The sequence below is a fragment of the Penicillium hordei genome (assembly GCF_028827395.1).
Source record: "Penicillium hordei strain IBT 12815 chromosome Unknown utg000002l_segment0_segment0, whole genome shotgun sequence".
NCBI classification, from domain to species: domain Eukaryota; kingdom Fungi; phylum Ascomycota; class Eurotiomycetes; order Eurotiales; family Aspergillaceae; genus Penicillium; species Penicillium hordei.
The window spans coordinates 2,934,629-2,954,323 of record NW_026623143.1 but is presented as its reverse complement, the minus strand read 5'-3'; the positions used below and the strand labels follow the sequence as shown (position 1 = coordinate 2,954,323).

Below are 19,695 nucleotides of genomic sequence, written 5' to 3'. Positions count from 1 at the left end.
AAATAGAACAGACAGATTCATCAGCCAATGACCTCCTCGGTCTCCTCGATAATCTCCTCCACAATCTCCTCGACCACAGAGTCGCCCTGGTCTTCGACAACCGGGCGCGCGTCGCGGGCGGCCGCGGGTGTATCTGCGTCCTCGGGGAGGCTGAAAGCCTCCTTCTCTTCGGCGAGAAGCTCCTTCTCCCGACGGAGCCAGGCGAGCCATTCGCTGAGTACACGCTTGCGGGTCTCGACAACGGCGGTGTTGGCAATGTCGACAGCGTACTTGTCTTCCTCGTCGAACTCCTTTGAATACTCGCGGAGGTTCTTGCGCACTTGCTTCTGCTCCTCCTTGCTGAGAAGAGTGGCGGGGCGTGGGCGCCAAAGGAACTGCTTGAACTTTTCGGTGGGGTTCTCGGAGAGGGTAGTACCGGAGAAGGTGTGCATGTTCCAGCCGTTCTCCATCTATAATGCAGTCAGTATTATGAATCATAATAAAAAATAGGACCAGGTTGAGTCTTACAGAGTGAGTCCAGACACTGGCGCTGCTGACAACGTAACGACCGGTGGAGTCCCAGTCAACATCGGTAACACCGTAGTGCTCAACGGTCTTCATCAGCTGAAGGTTGGCTGCGAGATCCTTCTCAGCCTCGATCTTCTCGCCCTCGAAGTCCATATCCCAGAAGTCCATATCGAAGTTCGTCTGAGAGTGAACAGTGGCGACAATAACGAATCGGCCCTTGGGCGACCAGTAGATGCCGTTGCTGGTCTTCTTCTCAATAGTGCGCACCAGCTTGAAGTTACCGGCAGTGTACCCCTTCTTCTCAGGAGCGAAGAAAGAGACGGAAGTCTTGGGGAGGACGGCGGCACCAGTTGGTGCCTCTCCGTTGGCGATAACGACGAATCGGGATCCATTGGGCTCCCAGGCAAAGTTAATCACGGTATCCTTAAGACTGTCAACAACCTCAACGGGCACACCCTTCTCGCGAACGCGGAAGATCTCCAAGTTAGTGGCCATAGACTTCTTCGACTTGGAGTGACGGTCGACCTTGACACAGACGTAGGCACCCTGTGATTGCCAGTGCAACTTGACATCGGAAACGTTGAACAGGTTACGGGTGCGGACAACTTCCTTTGAGGGCACGCTCATCATACCGACACGGGCGGGGTTGCTGCCGATTTCAGGAGTCCAGAAGCAGAGCAATTGCTCGTACTGCTTGATACCCTCGCGGGCGACGGTGGCAGGGGACCACTCGAAGTCCATAGCACCCTCAATCTTCACGGAAGTGCGACCAAGAAGGTTCATGTTGGGGAGTTCGTAGATAGAGAGAGATTGGCCCTGGAGCATGCGAGCAACGTACTTCTCGTCCGCGGACCACTTGAAGGCAGGCCACTGCACCTTCTTCTTAGGTGCAACATCGCCCTCAATCTCGGCAGGGGCAGCCAAATCGTGCGACACAAAGGAACGGAGGGGCTTGCCGGTCTCGATATCCCAGACAATGATATTCTTGCCGTCCTCCTCGTAGGTCAATATGGGTTGGCCTTCCTCGACCTGGATGGGACGTGCTGACCATGTTGTCAAGTAACCCTCAAGTGGGGAGAACTCGATCAACTGCACGAAGGGGTGGGGGAACTGCTTTTGCTTGGAGAAGGACTCGCCGCCCCAGAGTTGGACACCCTGGGGGTGGACGGAGGCAAGGAATGTACCCTTGGGGGACCATTGGACGAAAAGTTGTGTCCAGTGAGCGCGATCCACGACATTCTCCGGAGGGTTCGTCTTGTTGTTCCAGAACACGCCAACCTTGTCGTTACGGTAAAGGGCGAATTGATCCCGGGCGTTGGCATCTCCCATCCACGAGCGCAGGTGCTCCTTCTCCTTGAACGGTTCCGGAACGGGTGCCTTGTATTCTTCATCGACGCGACCTTCACGACCATAACGCTCGATATCCATCAACTTGTTGACGGCCATAATGTGCTTCTTATCGAGAGGGACGCCGTGCAACTGCTTGACGGCGGCAACGGCCATTTCCGGGGTTTCATATTCCACAAACGCGAACCTATATCGCCCCAACGAAAGTTAGAGATTGTCCATGATTCCTCCATACCTCATTGGATATGCAATACGCACCCTTCGGTCATCTTCTTGTCGTTAACGGGCATGAAAACCGCATCTTCGGAGGTGCTGCCGACGGAGTTGAGTTTTCTCAATAAGAACTTGACGAGTTTTTGTCGGCTATCTTCGGGCACAACGGGGAGGCCATCGATGACGATAAATGTATCCAGTCCCTCCTCGACCTTCACTTCATATTGCTCCTTGAGATCTGTGGACTAACGTGTTAGAGAGAGGGGCACAAAGACCACGAGAAATCTTGCACTCACCGGAGAAATCAATCTCCTCCTCCTCTTCCTCGTGGAGGTCCTGCTCGGACAGGGTATCGAAACTGGGCGCCATGATGGGTATACCGAAGGCGTCTAGAGGCTTCGGAGCAAAGATAGATCGGTGCAATCCGCTGATGGATTTTCGGGCAGAAACAAATCGCGGCGGCCAAGCGGGTTCTTTGTGTGGACTGACTCAGCACTGAGTCAGCAATTGTCGATTTTATGCCTTAGGTGTAATATTACACGTGACTTGGAATCTGCATCTGCTTAGTCATAGTTTCCCCAGCTTGAGGTCGGGCCCGACAATCATCAGACGTTTCTAGAGGCTCGCAATTGGATACACATTTCTTTTAGACTGCATATCTTGCACCAAGCTCTTTGCCCGACCAGGTCTTTGTCTATTATCTCATTCATAACCCGCCCGTCTCTGCACTTATTTTGCGTGGCCTTTCCCTGTCTCCAATGCCCCGCCGGTCCTAAGCGCCAGTGCGACTTGAGTATAGCCCACCTGATAACTCCAAGCTCTCTCTCGGCCATATACTCCTCCACAAACCCCGCAATATCCTCAATTGTGAACTGCAAATCTCAACCCAGCTCGTACATCTGAACATAAGCAGTCGATCTACGTGATCTACTAGCAACAAGATGTCGTGTAAGCTACCTCGCTCTTGCCCCGGCGCCAATTGCCGGTTCTCCAAAAAGCCTCCCAACTGATCGGTGATCTTGCGCAATAGTGACCTCTGACTTGCGCGACAAATATATCGACATAATTGACGATATTTTGGCCAAAAGCGACCTCACTACAATATCCGAGAAGCGAATTCGCAAAGGTCTTCAGGATGCCGTCGGCTATGATCTCACTCCGATGAAGGTCAGTCAAGTTACGAAGATTTATGGCGCATTGTTATTTTGAATTTATTCAGGATGACTGACGGAGGACTGTGGCTGACATTCGCAAAGTCCACGATCAAGCAGCTGATCATGGAACGATTCGATCGTTACGCGGAACAAAACGGGGTGGGCGGGTCGCCTGATGAAATTACCCCAAGCAATGATCAGCGCAATGGTGATTCAACTTCAGCTGCGGTGCCCTCCCCGCCTCCCTCCTCATCTCCCGTGAAGCGCCAGGCCTCCAGCGATGCTACTTCCGAGCCTGCGAGCGCATCACCGCCTGCCAAGAAACACAAGGCCGATACTGATACTGATGCGGATGCGGTGTTCGCAGCCAAGCTGCAAGCTGAAGAGAATTCGCGCGCGCGACCCACCCGTGGCGGCAACACTCGGCGTGCAGCTCCCGTGAAGAAGAAGAGCAAAGCCAAGACCTCGAAGAGGGTCAAGGCAGAAGATGATTCAGATATTGGCTCAGGCGAAGAGCCAAAGAAGGAGGTCAACAGAAATACTGGATTCCACGTATGCCTCTCTAAATCATCTTTCCCAAGCTTTCTATCAATTCTAACGGCTGCAGAAACCTATGAATCTTTCCGAACCTCTGTCCGCACTTCTGGGAGAACCCACAGTGAGCACTTATCCTGATCCTTGGTCGTCGGGACCTTTTTCGCTAATTTCGCACAGCTTTCGCGACCCCAAACTGTCAAAAAAGTTTGGCAATATATTCGCGAGAACGAGCTTCAGGACCCCAGCGATCGCCGCCAAATCCGATGCGACGATGCTATGCGTGCTGTATTCAAGCAGGATCGAGTCCACATGTTCACTATGACAAAAATTCTCAATCAGAATTTGTACAACCCTGATGAATAGCTCGGGGGTGACAGATTAGCTTTGATCATTATGTGATCATTATGGAAGAGCAGGCTCCAACCCAAGTCCTGTTTCTTAACGATTCTCCTTCGTCTTACTTCTTTTCTTGCGATGCATGGGGATGCTGGCGTGAACTTTGAGCTATTTCCATTCACTATTTTTTCTCACTTTTTGATTTGACTTGCTTATGCTCTCCAGCGGGAGTTGGTGTAGCCCTCCATAGGCGATTTCATGGTCTCAAAGGCCCTAGAATCCACTACCTACATGATATACATATGTGCATAGCCTTCCAAAGTAGACTATAAGTTGTAACAGCTTACAATGTGTGCTCCAAGGCCAATTATATCATTGGACATCATGCATTTCGATGTTTGCTCTTTGCGTAGCTTCTGATGCTCTTTTGTTAAACCTCATATAGTCTATAGATACATCGCGGCCAGTGACATATTTATTGGAATGAATCAAACAGTTTTCTATTTGGCTCTCAGCTCATGATATTTTGACCTGATAAAGCAGCCAGCGCCAACAAGCTGATGGATCTGCCCAATATATGTGGTCATCGGCATGGTGCTTGGATAAGGGAATGGGCAAACACAACCATACTCTTCAAGTAGATGCTCTATGTGCCACCCAGTCACTCAGCTGGGTTTTATTTTTTATTTTTTATGGCATAATCAAAGGCACAAGGAGAGCGATCGGTTGAAGACCTCATATCCTCATCCAATGCGGAATGCGGGATCAGTCAGCGGCATCTCACTTTTTCTCCAAAACCACTCCCCCACCACAGTCCTCAAACTTCCAGGCTCTGTAGCTCCAGCACACCTGATATTGACGCCAAGCTTCAGCTTGTATTGTGACATTCCTTCCCGTCTCCGCAATGGCCGACAACCAGACCTCAACACCAGAGTCATCCAGCCAGGGTCGCGGCGGGCGTCGGCGCGGCCGCGGAGGGGCAGCTCCCCCGGGCCGTGGAGATTCGCAACAAAATACCGGCGATGGAGAAAGACGCCCTAAGCCTCGCACTCGCGGCGGTGGTCGTGGCGGCGGCGATGCAGGCCGACAAACTCGCAGTACCGATCAGACCAACAATCACGATACTCAGCCTTCGAAAGCCACGACCACAGTAACGAAGAAACCGGTAGAAGCGGCTACGGACGATGCAGATGATGGAGAAGTTTGCTTTATTTGCGCTTCTGCCGTCGAACATACTTCGGTCTCTCCCTGTAACCATAGGACGTGTCACATTTGTGCGCTTCGGTTGCGGGCACTGTACAAGAACAAGGCTTGTGCTCATTGTAGGGTATGATCATCTTGCGACTATTTCTCGGCGAGCCTGTGTTGCTTTTCGTTGGAATTCTGTTTCACATGCTGACTTGTATACCAGACTGAATCGAACTTCGTGATCTTCACAGATGATCCAGTGCGGCGATATGAGGAGTTCGACAAGAAGGACTTTGCTCGGACGGACCACAATCTTGGCATCGAATATGGAAGTGATGAGATATTCGGGGACACCGTGCTACTGCTGCGATACAACTGTCCGGACGAGGACTGCGATGTGGCCTGTTTGGGGTGGCCAGACTTGCACCGCCATGTAAAGAGCAAGCACAGCAAAGTTATGTGGTATGTCGATCTCATAACCTACGCAATTCCTGAATTAGCAGCTGACTGTGTCTTCCGCAAAGTGACCTTTGTACTCGTAACAAGAAGGTCTTTACCCATGAACATGAACTATTCACCCCGGCGGAACTGCGTAAGCACGAAAAGTCTGGCGATGACAAGCCTGGAGCTATAGACCAAAGTGGCTTCAGGGGACACCCTGAGTGTGGATTTTGCCGTCAACGATTCTATGGCGACGACGAGCTGTACACTCATTGCCGTGATAAACACGAACGTTGTCACATCTGTGACCGACGCTCCTCCCATCGTCAACAACAATACTATATTGACTACAACGCATTGGAGAATCACTTCCACAAGGATCATTTTGCTTGCCTGGATAAAGAGTGTTTGGAAAAAAAGTTCGTCGTTTTCGAGTCGCAAATGGATCTGAAGGCTCACCAAATCGAGGCACATCCCGAAGGGCTTTCTAAGGACGTTCGGCGAGACGCGAGAATGGTTGATCTGGCAGAATTCGATAATATGCGCACTCCTTATCAGCAGCAACGCCAGCGTCGCGGTGCCGGTCGAGGCCGTGACCCCAACGCTGAGCCACTACCAGTCTCCAGTGCGCAGCCAATGACCCGCGCGGAAGTTGCATATCAGCGACAAATGGCTATACAGAGTTCTCAGTCTGTCTCAACACGCAACTTTGGCGGCCAGCTGACTCGAGAAGATGTCCAACCCGTACGTGCCCCAGAGCGATCCGCCGCTGCCACTCCAGTGCAGTCTGCCACCACGTCACGCTCTCAAGCCCTTCCCACAGCGGCATTTGAAGGTCTAAACATTTCTGCCAACTCCACACCAGCGACTGCACAAGACCAGACCCGCCGAATGCGCCATGAGGCTGTGATTGAACGTGCTTCGAACCTCCTCCGCAATGATGCCACCAAACTCGCAGAATTCCGTAGCAGAGTATCAAGCTACCGCGCCTCTTCCATCTCGGCAACCGAGCTGATCGATGCCTTCTTTTCATTATTCGACACATCCAGCACTGAGCTGGGCAAGCTCATCAAGGAGCTCGCTGATATCTACGAAGATGAATCCAAACGCTCCGATCTCCTGCGAGCCTGGAATGACTGGCGTGCCATCAACGAGGATTACCCTGCCCTTCCTGCCGGTGGTCTCTTACCTGGCATGTCAACAGGCGCCGTCAACACTGGCGGCAATCGCGTCTTGCGTTTGAAATCATCGACTGCTAAATCCTCCCGCTCCGCCGTGGGCAGAAGCGGCGCTCTTCCAAACGCCCCCTCCAACCCCTTCCCTCCCCTCTCTGCCGCAGCTGGCCCCTCCTCTCGCCGTGGAAAGGCCGCCGCTGCTACCCCTTGGGCAACAGCAGCACCGCCATCTTTCCCCCGCCCTGCGATACCTAGCCCGGTCAGCCGCCCGTCATCTGCAGCACCATCCTCCAGTCGCGTGCCTGCTGCGCCCGCTCCCCGTGGCGCTGATTCCTTCCCCGCTCTCCCCGCAGCGGCTAAGCCTAATGTTCTCATGGCTGGAAAGACTCGTGGCACCGTCCGTTGGAATGATAACCGCGGCCCTGCCCCGAACGCATGGGGCTCAACTCCGAGTTCCGGAACCACTTCTCCGGCTGAACCAAGCAATGACGACTCAAGTAATGGTAAGAAGGGCAAGAAGAACAAGGGAAAGCAAACCCTATTCCACTTCGGTTGATTCACTGTCATGTTTCTATTGGTTTATGTTTCTTATGTTGATTGGGCCTTGCTTTGGCCTATGTTTGATTGACTACCGCATGATGGGGAGCGCCATTAAAACGGGTATGCTGTGTTCGGGTAAATTTCTTGTTCTTTTTTTTTTTTTTTTTTTTGTACCTACTAGCGAATGCAGATACAATGTATTGTATAGAGGTAATCCATGTTATTTTTACTTCATGTGTCAGATATCATATATCAGGGCATAATGTGGTCTTCACAACCAGTCGAATCATCAAACTGTCGCCATACAAGTACCCAATATAATCTACAGGACTGGGACAATAAAAAAGGCCAGTTTACTTACCATCCTCAATAACTTCAAGTCCTTCAGACCAATACCACACTATCATTGTCAGTGACATGCTCGGACTCACAATCCGAATCAGATTCGATCACGATGAGCTCGGACACAAGTGTGTTGCCCATTCCCTCGTTGTGCTGACTCGAACCCAACACTTGGGTTTCAGGTGTATGAACCGACAAGTTGGAAGCAGGTTCAGTAGGAGCCTCTGTCTCACTCTCATCATCGGGGTATAACTCCATTTCTCTGTTGATGGCAGCCATGCGCAGCACAAAGTCATCCTGCAGTTTAATCAACAATGCTCGAAGACTGGCGTTATCCATCGTGCCATCACGGGCGAGGAATAACTGTTCACGCAGAGACAAAAGCAACTTCCGCTTCTGGGCAAGAGCAACAGCACGCGACGGACTGTTTCTACGTTTAGCCAGCTGGTCCATCGCCTCTGAGACAGAGCGCGCCTTATTCAAGACGGCAGGTGGGAGGTCAGCGAGCTTGGCGAGGACAAGCCCGTATCGACGATCTGGAACAGGACCCTCTGCAATGCGGTACTGCATGGTCATCTTGGATGCATCCGGGGCAATCTCTGCTGCCAAGTGGAGGTTGATCACACCGCTGCGCTCGGCGAGAATCTGCGCCAGGTCGTGGAAGTGCGTGACAAACCAGACCAGGGCATTACTAGAGATAAGTGCTTCTGCTAGCGCGACGGCAATAGCGAGACCATCGGTTGTACTAGTGCCGCGGCCTAGCTCGTCGATGATGACCATGCTGCGTGGCTGGATATTACGAAGGATGAATGCCATCTCCCGCATCTCTGCTGCAAAGGTCGAGACGTTGGCGCCTAGATCATCTGACGTGGTGACACGGGCGAAGAGCTGGTGAGAGATTGGGAAGGAGGCGTATTGAGCTGGGACAAAGCAGCCTATCTGCGCCATGACTGTAACCAGGGCCAGTGACCGGATGTAGGTCGACTTGCCGCTCATGTTGCAACCTGTGATGATCTGAAATCTTGTTTGCGGTGTTGCATATGCGTCGTTCGGGATGAACTTGTTACTATGAATCTGTTCTCGAATCGGGTGACGTCCCGCCTTGATGGCGAGAGTGTCGGTCAGCTCTGGTCTTATGTACTCATGGTTCGTTGCTAGCTGAGCGAATGCCGCGAGCATGTCTAGCATTGCAATTGCTTCACTGACTCGAAAAAGCCCGGATACTTCTGTGCACACGTCTCGGAGTAGGTCCTGGATTGTTTGGTCGCTCATGTTGATCACCTCACTGTGGGCATCGGCGATCTTTTGATTGAGTTTAACCAAATCCAATGTCTGGCACTCGATGCGCTTTCGCTTGCGGTACACATTGATAAAAACATCCGGAAGTGGGCCTGGTTCTGTAGCAGGGATACAGATGTAGTATTGCCGGGCAGTGTCATACTTCAAGTCCAAGACCATATCGCAACTCTCTGAGATAGGTCAGCGTCATTCATGAAGTCTCACAACTTTAAACATGCCTGATAACTTTTCAATCAGCTCCGTGGCATCTACATTCGCCTCCTTATAGGTCTGTCTTGCAACATCCAGAAGACTGTTGACGCCGGCCTGATATATGTGAGTGATCTGTATCTAGTGTAGAAGTATACGGGCTCGGACCTTAACACAGTAAATGCGTTGGTTCCTCAGATCAAGTGGCTTTGACTGGTAGGCTACATTCTCATTCAAAGTTGTGTCAATCAGGTCCTCAATTGAACGATGCCCCTCGGGAGCGCACAACTAAAGAGCATTAGTTTGATTGAGTAAAACACCAAAGGGATGTAGGGTCTACTTCGCGTATGGTAAGCAGCAAATCACTTTGTGCTGCTCCAAGCGCTTGGAAGATGTTTTTGATCGCAGACACATAAGTCTTGAGCATGATAACATTGTTGACGGACTGCTCGACATATTGGATCGTCCGCTTGGTGGGAACCAAGATGATCTCGATAATCTGTTAGCACGAGTCTTCAATTCTAGCGGGCCTCGGGGACTCTACCGCGGTCAACACTTTATCTGCATCAATGAAGCCCTTAAGCGCCTGCCTCACAGACACAAACGTATCCTCTTTGGTGGCCAGATCTTCCACAGCATTGTATCTGGCTGTCAACTTGACTCGTTCTGTTGAAGGCTGTAAGATGCTAGCTCGGAGTAGTCTGGTTCCCATAGGCGTCAGTGTCTCATTCAATAGTCCAAACAAACTTTCTTTAGACTTCGCATTTTGCAGGTTCTGGATGAGTTCGAGGGACACAATAGTCGCCAAGTCAATTGTCATGGACCCCTGGGACGGTTCGAAGCGTATCCGAAGAGAGTGCGCGGTAAAAGATCGCTGGAGTTCGACTTCAATATACTTGAGGACCTAGTTCTTGTGTGAGTAGTCCCTTTGGGAAATTATGAATGGTGTTCATACTGCGGCAAAGCAACACGCTGCGAAATAGTTCCCGCCCAGAGTCACCTTGAGCGAGTCTACTTCCTCTGGAAAGGCCAGCCGGCCCGCATACTCATGACCTGTCTTTTCAGACCACCACCTGCGGTCTAGGAACGTGAATATAGGATCTGGCAGATTCTCTTGGATGATATAACGGAGCTTCGACTCTTTGGCAGTGTTCATAAACAAAATCTCGCTGGGTTCAAAGACACCAATTTTGATGATTGTCTTGACATAAGTCTGGCTGTCACATATCTGACATAGCACTGCTTCAGCTGTTGCAAGATTGACAAATGTGAGGCCAACGGTGGATGAGACGCCCCGCGATTCACTGACGGCGCAGATGATGTCCTGTGCTGCGACACTGGTGGCCGTTGTGGTTGGTCTTGCTGTTGGATGTCTACTTGTAACTCTAGAAACCGAAGGAGAAAAAGAATCCACGGAATTCAATGAATTCAATGAATAAATCGACATTGTGAAGCCCAACTCTCATGGCCGAGATGGTGTTTGTAGATGGGGAAATTGATAGGGCCGATAAGATAAGCGTCGAGATATTTTTGCTTGTCAAAATTTCTCTTCTTCCCCCAATCGACCCCAAAATCAATAACTATGGCGACCCTCTATCCTCCCCCCAGCAAGCGCCAAAAGCTCGTTCAGGCTGATAAGGCCCGTGAGCAGCAGGAAATTGAGAGTATTCCGTCCGATTTGGGTAGTGTTCGAGTTCAATTCTTCGACCAAGCAACCGGGCAGCCCACCGGGCCTGCGGTCTCCGTCCCAGTTGCCGATGCCAACGTGAAGAACCTTGAGACTTTGCTAAACACATTACAAGGAAATGTAAGATTCGAACCTTGTGACTATTTGACAACTGAATGTTGTTTTGACGGCGATTTCTTTCTAGGAGGATGATGGACGAGTACCATACCGATTCGCCTACCATTCTGAAAAAGAGGAACAAACGATTGACATTCTCCGCGACGTTTATCACTCACTACTACAGCCTGGGATCAAGACCACTGAAGATACGGTATCGCTCTTCTACACACCACAGGCGGTTTTCCGAGTGAAAGCCGTTTCACGATGCGCGGCCTCCATCGCGGGCCACGGCGAAGCAATCCTAGCAACATCCTTCTCCCCGGTCTCATCCTCCACCATGGTGTCCGGAAGCGGAGACTCAACTGCCCGTGTTTGGGACTGTGATACTGGAACCCCGAAACATACGCTCAAGGGCCACACCAGCTGGGTGCTGGCAGTCGCATACTCGCCGAACGGCGCCATGATTGCGACCGGCAGCATGGACAACACTGTGAGGTTCTGGGATGCAAAGCAGGGAACGGCGCTAGGTGCTGGACTCAAGGGCCACGCAAAGTGGATCACGAATCTGGCTTGGGAGCCATACCACGTGCAGGAGTCCGGGCGGCCACGCCTGGCATCTGCCTCCAAGGACTCGACGGTGCGCGTGTGGGACGTTGTCTCGAGAGTAACTGACCATGTGCTCACCGGCCACAAGTCTTCGGTTACTTGTGTGCGATGGGGTGGTACCGGCAAGATCTATACTGCATCCCACGACAAGACCATTAAGATCTGGAACCCGAAAGACGGCACCCTTCTTCAGACCCTGGCGGCGCATGCCCACCGTGTTAATCACCTCGCGTTATCGACAGATTTTGCTCTTCGCACTTCATACCACGACCACACTGGCAAGGTCCCTGTGACCGAGGCTGAGAAGGTCGCCGCTGCGCGCAAGAAGTTCGAGGAGGCGGCGACGGTGAACAACACTATTGTCGAGCGGTTGGTATCGGCTAGTGATGATTTCACAATGTATCTGTGGGAGCCGTCCACTTCGAGCAAGCCCGTCGCACGGATGCTGGGTCACCAAAAGGAGGTGAACCATGTCACGTTCTCGCCGGACATGGCCTATATCGCCTCAGCCGGATTCGACAACCACGTCAAGCTGTGGAATGGCCGTGATGGAAAGTTCATCACCACCTTCCGTGGCCACGTGGGTGCTGTCTACCAGTGCTGTTTCTCGGCAGATTCTCGCATGTTGGTGTCCTCGTCTAAGGATACTACTCTCAAGATCTGGGACCTACGTACGGGCAAACTCAAGATGGATCTTCCGGGACACAAGGACGAGGTGTTTGCCGTTGACTGGAGTCCCGATGGGCAGAAGATCGCCAGTGGAGGAAAAGACAAGGCGATTAAGATCTGGCGGAACTAGATCCAGTCGCACTTGACATCAACTTGCCCAAAACATGCTCTTGACAGACAGCTAGTCTGGTATAGATCTCTGCCGTCTGATGTTGCATGCATCCAAGACGAGCACAATATCCAACGCGCGGATGTTGGCAGTAGCACATTGTGTGTACCCTCAGTTTGAGGGTGGCATGAGTGCCTCAATCCCCAAGGTCGACCCTCCGTGGATTTGACATCATAAGTCTATCGGCTTATTTACTCAGTGGCAGAGGCCCGCAAGGCTGCCTTGCAGCCACGGTTAGTGGCCAGGATAAACAAGCGAATAATAAGAACACCGAGAGGTGTTTCCGTTTCGGACTAGATCTTGCAAATGTAGATGCATGGAAGTTAGATGGTGGTTTAAGTGTGTGGATTGATTGTTGAGGACAGTCCCAGGGTCCTGTGTAGGGCAAGAGCAAGTGTCCATTTTGGGAAGGTACGCATGTTCCTGGGAGTATAAAAAGGCACTCACTTCCCCCATTCCTCTTCTCTTCTTCCTCTCCCCAACCCTCTTGCAACCATCTCACCGTAGCCCCCACGAGAGGTGCAAAGGGTCCGGTGCATATAAACCTACGGAGAGACCTCAGCATCATCCAGTTGCTTAGAGTCTTACCTAGGTCCCATACCTATGCTCAATGTGCACCCAGATCAAACACCTGTTCTCGTGCGAGTCCTTTGATAAAGTCATGACCTGAGCATTTGGGCTCCTTGGCCATTTGATGGATCCCACGGAATACACCCCTCTCCCTGTTATATATTTTTGTACTATCCTAGATAATTTAAAGTCAGACAAGTCAGACAAGTGTTACCCTTCTTCCCCAACCCTGCAACCACCAACGACATCTTGACTTGAACCTAAGTTCGGGTCTGGCTGTAGACTTTCAAACCATATGGGTGTTCCTGAAGCTTCTCGGCCCGTTACTGCAGGTGGCAAGGTACAATGCAAATGTTTATACCATTTAACCCTACAACTTGGAAGATATGACATGGACCCAATTTTGTCAGTTTATTAAATCAAATCTGAATCCAGATATAGAAGGAGTGTTATTATGATATATTTTTAATAAAAAAAATCAAAAACAAGCTAAAACGACGTCGACCAAAGAGCAATCAGTAAAACAACCACGTCATTAATCTAGATATACTGCCAAGCAGGAATATCCCCGGTATAAGTCAAAGCAACAGCCGAGAACCCAAGACACTCGTCAACATTACCATGGGGTACGGTAGCATTTTGAATGGCAGCAAACACCTGCCAGCGGTTATCATCAGCGGGACAAGCCATGAAACCAGTAGCGCCCCAACCAGCGAATGAGTAGTGAGCCCAAGGTTCATCAGCAGCGTAGTGGAACGGGCCAAGCGAGGAGCCCTGCGGGATATTTGCGGAGTGGGCCTGGGTGAAGCTGAGGGCTCCATTGGGGTCGATGTAGACCTGTTGGCCGCCGGGGACCATGGTATCCTGTTCTATCGTTAGCGGGGATTGTCCTCTGTAGGAAGTGAGTTTTGGGGATTGTGAGACTCATGACTTACCAGAGAGCTGCCGCCGGGAGCGAACACTGTTTGGTTTCCTGGTGGGCATTGGTGCACCTGGGCTGGGCAGTAGGAGGCGGTATTTCCGCCGAGGTAGAATTTCTGACCCGCGGCGTTTAGCTGTAGGTAGTGGATGGGGGAGGCAGAGCGGATGGCCATCACGCTGAAGGCTGGGTTGGCGGCTGGTTCGGTGATTGGTGCCGCGGCTGCTAGGAGGGGAAGGGCTAGGGAGGTGATTGTGAACTTCATTGTGGACGGATATTGAGGTTTGAAGACTGTTGTTTTGTGTAGTTGAGTAGATATACTTTGGAATAGTAACGAGGGGCGGTTGTTGGACCTCTTTATATAGAGTCAGGAATGTAATATAAATAGCAGCTGCACATGTTCCGAGAAACCGAACCAGGGAACCAACGTCGAACAAACCCTCCGTCATGGACTACCGGATTTGGCCGCTAGGGTGGCTGAGGTGGCGAGAGTCATTGGATGGATTGGGTGAATTTGAGACATCGTTGAGGTACACTATACTCCATATCCCGAATATAATTATCTTTTCTGTATGGTCTATGCAACGGTGTGAGGTTGGGTTACTACCGAGGATACTATTTTTCGTCGCTTAGACGAAGATATGTGAGACATGGAGAACTGTTCGTCTGCCAAGATGAGGGAAAAGCCCTCGCCAATTCAAGTGGCTGATACATGCATAACATAGTGGATTGAATATCTCTCAAACTGGGGGAAAATCGGGGGATTTGGGGGATTTGGGTGAAGATCTTCACCCTTGTCTCAGTTGATAATTGGAACATCAACCACTTCGCTACTCCAATGCCTCAGGAGATCTTGGTAACAGTCGGCTTAACCCGCAAATATCCACTTTATTTCATAAAGACATCTACATCATAAGTTATACGTTATTCGTTTACCCAAACCCTCTAACATGCGGTGTAGGTCGGAACCTTCTACCTCGCTACCACTACCCAAACAAAAACCTCGCCTCCTACTTTCCCCAGAAAATACCCTCGACCCACCAACGGCCCGATACACGAACCCATCCATTACCAATAAACAATCACTGGGAACTGTGTTACCGAGGAGATAGCCGCACACCGTCCAACGCCACTGACGCCCTACCTAAACCGGCGAACATGTAATATGCAATGTCTCACCGGACCCTACATCCCACTACAACCGGTGCCGGCTAATCTAACAATGCCGAAAACCCCGATGCAGTCGGGTCTTGCGACTACACCGGGGTGACTGGCTGTGATCTATTAATAATCTCCCGCAGCGACGCTGCAGCCCGCATACCCGCAACTTCGTCTGCTTGTGCCTTGCATATACGAACTCGGTGGTACAGAGGGAAGACAACCATCCCACACCGGCGTGGAAGTTTCCGCTTGGAAGACCGCGTTGCCCCGTGTCAGGACGTGGCGAGGATGGGCAGAGCTAGTTGGGTGATTATCCAAGAGATTTCCTGGTTGACGCGGTTGGGTGATTGGAATCAGTCGGCGAGGTCATTCCGTTCCACGGGTGTTGTACATTGTCCGACGGGGGGGAGTTCGTTGAGGTTCATGTCGGTGTATCCGTTGGGAGGTTCGTGTTGGACAGTCCGGTGTTGTCGGGTTTCTGTCAGGTCCGGTGTGACGTCTTCTGTGAGCTGGGTTGGGTGGTGATGGTGGTGGGTCGGGGATGAGATGCTATCTTTGGTGGACATTTGGTTGAAGGGATGAGCTGTCATGTGAGAGGTATCTAGGTGGCTTATACTGGCTGGCTATTAGATATTGTTGATATCACGTATTGAGAAGTAGAAATAGTGTGGTATCATGAACATGTAGATCATCATGAGACTTCGGTCTATTTGAACTACAACTAGCTTTATCTACACCAGGCTCTCACACAACGCCATCTGAAGCTACGATCTATGGGATCTACTCGACACCTGTGGATATCACAGGCTAGTGGATATCACAGGCTAGAGTATACATCTTTAGAGTACAATATCGGAAATATAACTGAACAATTCCAGTGGATTTGGTTATCAAACGACTTTTTCTATGCCAGACAAACAATCTCAGCACTCAGCACTCAGCAATTCGAACCGGACCTCGATTCGCCGAAAAGAAAAGTGTATATACGTGCGGGCAATCGACCGCGGAGGATATGAATAGACACGGCCAGAGGCCGACAAAAAAAAACAACAATAATAATAATAAGGGAAAAACATATTCGGAAGGAAGTCATGAAAGAAAAACCAGATTGAAACCCCCCCAGCACCGGTCCGTGTAGCAATATTGAAACCTGCAAGCCAAGACTTGCCCAGAACACCGTAAGCCACGCGCCGCCATTTGCTCCCCAATGTCTTGATTCATAGCAAGGGGGGAAAAAGCAAATATAAGGAAAGGTCAGACAACACACTGAGCCAAGTGCCCCCGCATATCGCGTATTGCACTATGGATCAAAAAAATTGCTCTTTTAGTAGTCGCCTTCGTCATCGTCATCTCCATCTCCACCTCGGCGGGGTCCCTTTACTCCGTCTTTGCGAATGGGAATCTTGATACCCTGTAGCGCAAAGCACTTGCTGAGTTGGGTGCTCTCAATAACACCAGGGAACTTCTTGGCAGAGAAGACCTGGAAGGGTTCGGAGAAGACCGATGCTAGAACGGGTGCAGTTCCGTGATTGATGACCGGGGCGCCGTTGGAGGTTTCGGCAGATGACGTGCCCACATCAACGAAGCTCATTTTTAAACTGGATTTTCGTTAGCAATTGGTTTATTTCGAGTGATTCCCATTATTCAATTGACTTACCGGAAAGTGCCTTCTGTCCGTACACTCAAATCTTGTAGAATAAACCACACACCAATTTTGTTGTCTGGGTCTGTCAGTCGGAAAGCACTGGCGCTGAGACTTCCGATCAAATTACGAGTGAACATGCCACCCGGTCCACCAGAGACCGGTTGGGCGGCGGGCGACATGGACGGTGGCATTTGACCACCAGAGTAATATTGTGGGTAGGTCACTGGCTGACCGTATTGATTTTGGTATGCCACCTGCTGACCACCGTAGTAGTTGTTCATCTGCGGTGGGTAGCCCACGGGGTACTGACTCTGGTTGTAGCCCGGGTAGCTCGGAGAGACGCTTTGAGGCGGGGGAGGGTATGAGGAGGACATGGCGGTAGAGATGGAGGGGGAGGTGGCGGAATGTTTGACGAGGTTGACCTCGTTGGTACCATCGGCATTCCACAGGTCGACGGTGAGCACGTAGAATGATGTATCGATTTCACTGAGGGAGAGATCGTTAGAAAAACCCGAAAGGTAGAGAGCAGTTGGTTAAACATACTTGATATCGATTTCCTTATCCGTTTGCGCATCGCGCACAATCAGACGAATGCATGGTGGCGGAGTGATGGGTCTCCGGTCCTGAAGTTGTGTTAAAAGAGGTGGCAAAACAATAATCGCGGAAAAATCACCCACCTTGTCACCAAATCCACACATACGAGCCCGGATGGGTTGTTGTACCACCTGTAATGACCAGGAACGACCATCTTGGTAGTTCGTCACGGGTGCCAAATGGTCGGATTGCCGTAGCGAGTTGGGCCCCGACGGGTACTGGACGGACGGAGCAGAGATGCGATCCATTGAGAGCGGAGGTGGGACGGGATGATGTCTATCCTCGACGGCGTACATGGTACCGGATTGTCAGGAACCGAGGATGGGCTCGTGATAGATAAACGACGAATTCCTGATTTTTATAGATCTATTATGATAGATCTTAACTGCCTGGCTGTTCGAAGAAAGAGGTGGGGTGTTGGAGATGCGACATGCGACCCCGCGGGATGTTCAGACGTCACACTTGGAGCATCGACTTTCGGGGTTGAATTAAGCAAGTGTGTGCACAGCGGGGGGGGGGAAGGATCGTTCCCCTTTGAATGTATTGAGACTGATTCAAGCCGATCAGTCCAAAGCGCCTTCGGGAATCCGATTTCGATGCGATATGGCAGAAAAGTGAAGCGCAGGGGTCGGAGTTTTATTCGCGAACCGTAGAATGGAGCTCGGGGAGTGGCGATATCAGAATGTTGGGAGTGTTGAATCTGAAAGATTCTGTTAGTATCTTTCAGTGCCTCAGGCTTTTTGGGTCAACCGCACGATGACGCTGTCAAAGTGCGGGAGATGGGCTGGGGCTTCCACGGATCAGATTTAGGGATACCATACCCGAGACACAGGGAAATAATTTCAGAGTAGTTCCAAAGAAGTTTCCCAGGTGGAAATTAAAAAGAGTCAGAGTCAAAAGTCAAAAGTCAAAAGGGTCAAAAGAGTCAAACGAGTCAAAAGAGTCAAAAGAGTCAAAAGAGTAAGAGGTTACAAGTGTTACTCTCTCTCTGCAGGAACCTGGACCCAAACCGTCGGGTTTCAATTTAACTGACGAATGAGATGAGATGTGAGCTCCAAAGTGTCCGCATTCGGGCTTCATCTAATCCGCAAACGGTCATTTGATTGGAAATTTTCAACTCCATTTAAACCAGATTTTACTTATTCAATCTTGTTCGATCTGGTAGAATAAATTGGGTTGGGTCGGGCGATTCTCGGAGCCGTACGGAGTATATTCTTATTCATTCCACGCTACAAATTTGATCAATGATGCATAGGTGCATACCCAATAGTTAACTAGTGTGAGTTAACATACCTATTAACTTAATATATAATTACCACTGCCCAAAATGGTATCTCCGAAACTCCAGATTACCAAGACCCCTTACAGTATGCATGAGGATGACAGATCCCGATCGTGTGTGTAACCCCCTGATTTAATGATTATATAAAGTTATAAAGAGGCATTAGTTTACAATTTAGGGGTGAAAGAATTACTAGCGCTTGAAGATAAAAAAAAAAAAAAAAAAAAACCTAGAGAGCAGGGCAATGATGACTTCAAGATCTTTATTAAAAAGGTATAACTTATTAATTGAACCATGATAACTAACTACTAGTAAATATCAGTAATTCCCAAAGTCTAGGGCATCTCATCCTGGAGAACACGGATTGCAATATGTAAGGTATTTGAACCGGACTCCCCGGAAACCAGATGGCATTCTGGACAGGTCAATTATCAAAATATTTCGATTAAAATATCTCGACTGTACAATTATTAGTACTTCGTATTGAGGATCACATTGTTCAACCCTCGCGTGTTGGTGATCTCCCTATCTCTCAATGAAGCGATCAGTATTTCCCAATTAAGTGGTCATACCCGGTTTGCGGACTCCATACTATCTCTCTGGTCACTTCCTCCAACAGAGTCCAATTCTGGGCAGGCAATAATCTGACTTGGTTTGTTGCTCACATCGATGGTGTCGCGTGTGATCTGTTTGGCGTGCACGTTCCCCAAAGTGATACCAACTCCAGCACCGTCACTGAGGCACGTCGAAGCTGGGTCAGGCACATTTGCGCTCGATTTCTTCTCTCCATTCACACCCCAAAATTACCTACACCAATCGTTGCCATTCTCCTACCTCACCCTGACAGTCGCTGTGGACGACTTGAGCTTGGCTCACATCTATTCCAATATCGATCGTAGTTGGGAAAGGTCAAGCGGTCGATGTCAGCTGGAGCCACTCCACGAAAGGTACGAGCATTTGCCAGATTAAAGGCGTTGATGTAGCGTTGTGGGGCAGCGCCGTCCACGCCACCCGCCCCCAACTGAG

General features: G+C 50.4%; 9 protein-coding genes across 9 annotated transcripts; 3 read left to right on the top strand and 6 right to left on the bottom strand.

Annotated features, from left to right (window-relative positions):
- Positions 1-20: 20 nt before the first annotated feature.
- On the bottom strand, positions 21-2,436 carry EifCb (translation initiation factor eIF3 core subunit b; the record flags this gene model as incomplete). Its single annotated transcript, XM_056895492.1, has 4 exons — positions 21-449; positions 508-2,041; positions 2,113-2,305; positions 2,364-2,436. The coding sequence occupies 4 exons, from the start codon at positions 2,434-2,436 to the stop codon at positions 21-23; spliced, it is 2,229 nt and encodes a 742-aa protein (XP_056755240.1).
- Positions 2,437-2,979: 543 nt separating this feature from the next.
- Positions 2,980-4,138, top strand: N7537_004434 (SWIB/MDM2 domain protein). Its single transcript, XM_056895491.1, has 5 exons — positions 2,980-3,015; positions 3,098-3,234; positions 3,324-3,773; positions 3,829-3,879; positions 3,936-4,138. The coding sequence occupies exons 1-5, from the start codon at positions 3,009-3,011 to the stop codon at positions 4,119-4,121; spliced, it is 831 nt and encodes a 276-aa protein (XP_056755239.1). The 5' UTR covers positions 2,980-3,008; the 3' UTR covers positions 4,122-4,138.
- Positions 4,139-4,998: 860 nt separating this feature from the next.
- On the top strand, positions 4,999-7,454 carry N7537_004433 (E3 ubiquitin-protein ligase HEL2; the record flags this gene model as incomplete). Its single annotated transcript, XM_056895490.1, has 3 exons — positions 4,999-5,421; positions 5,506-5,744; positions 5,807-7,454. 3 exons carry the CDS (start codon positions 4,999-5,001, stop codon positions 7,452-7,454), a joined length of 2,310 nt encoding a protein of 769 aa, XP_056755238.1.
- A 368-nt stretch (positions 7,455-7,822) lies between these two features.
- Positions 7,823-10,715, bottom strand: N7537_004432 (MutS family protein MSH4; the record flags this gene model as incomplete). Its single annotated transcript, XM_056895489.1, has 6 exons — positions 7,823-9,247; positions 9,284-9,385; positions 9,437-9,556; positions 9,609-9,767; positions 9,813-10,172; positions 10,224-10,715. The coding sequence occupies 6 exons, from the start codon at positions 10,713-10,715 to the stop codon at positions 7,823-7,825; spliced, it is 2,658 nt and encodes an 885-aa protein (XP_056755237.1).
- Positions 10,716-10,850: 135 nt separating this feature from the next.
- On the top strand, positions 10,851-12,459 carry N7537_004431 (uncharacterized protein; the record flags this gene model as incomplete). The annotated part of the gene is made up of 2 exons (XM_056895488.1): positions 10,851-11,075; positions 11,140-12,459. 2 exons carry the CDS (start codon positions 10,851-10,853, stop codon positions 12,457-12,459), a joined length of 1,545 nt encoding a protein of 514 aa, XP_056755236.1.
- A 487-nt stretch (positions 12,460-12,946) lies between these two features.
- On the bottom strand, positions 12,947-13,316 carry N7537_004430 (uncharacterized protein; the record flags this gene model as incomplete). The annotated part of the gene is made up of 3 exons (XM_056895487.1): positions 12,947-13,073; positions 13,100-13,220; positions 13,283-13,316. Coding segments are annotated over 3 exons (282 nt in total), but the record flags the coding sequence as incomplete, so codon positions are not given.
- Positions 13,317-13,608: 292 nt separating this feature from the next.
- N7537_004429 (putative IgE binding protein) lies at positions 13,609-14,252 on the bottom strand (the record flags this gene model as incomplete). The annotated part of the gene is made up of 2 exons (XM_056895486.1): positions 13,609-13,932; positions 14,004-14,252. The coding sequence occupies 2 exons, from the start codon at positions 14,250-14,252 to the stop codon at positions 13,609-13,611; spliced, it is 573 nt and encodes a 190-aa protein (XP_056755234.1).
- A 1,249-nt stretch (positions 14,253-15,501) lies between these two features.
- On the bottom strand, positions 15,502-15,738 carry N7537_004428 (uncharacterized protein; the record flags this gene model as incomplete). Its single annotated transcript, XM_056895485.1, has 1 exon — positions 15,502-15,738. The coding sequence occupies one exon, from the start codon at positions 15,736-15,738 to the stop codon at positions 15,502-15,504; it is 237 nt and encodes a 78-aa protein (XP_056755233.1).
- A 734-nt stretch (positions 15,739-16,472) lies between these two features.
- Positions 16,473-17,683, bottom strand: N7537_004427 (velvet factor family protein; the record flags this gene model as incomplete). The annotated part of the gene is made up of 4 exons (XM_056895484.1): positions 16,473-16,746; positions 16,806-17,279; positions 17,337-17,416; positions 17,471-17,683. 4 exons carry the CDS (start codon positions 17,681-17,683, stop codon positions 16,473-16,475), a joined length of 1,041 nt encoding a protein of 346 aa, XP_056755232.1.
- Positions 17,684-19,695: the final 2,012 nt, after the last annotated feature.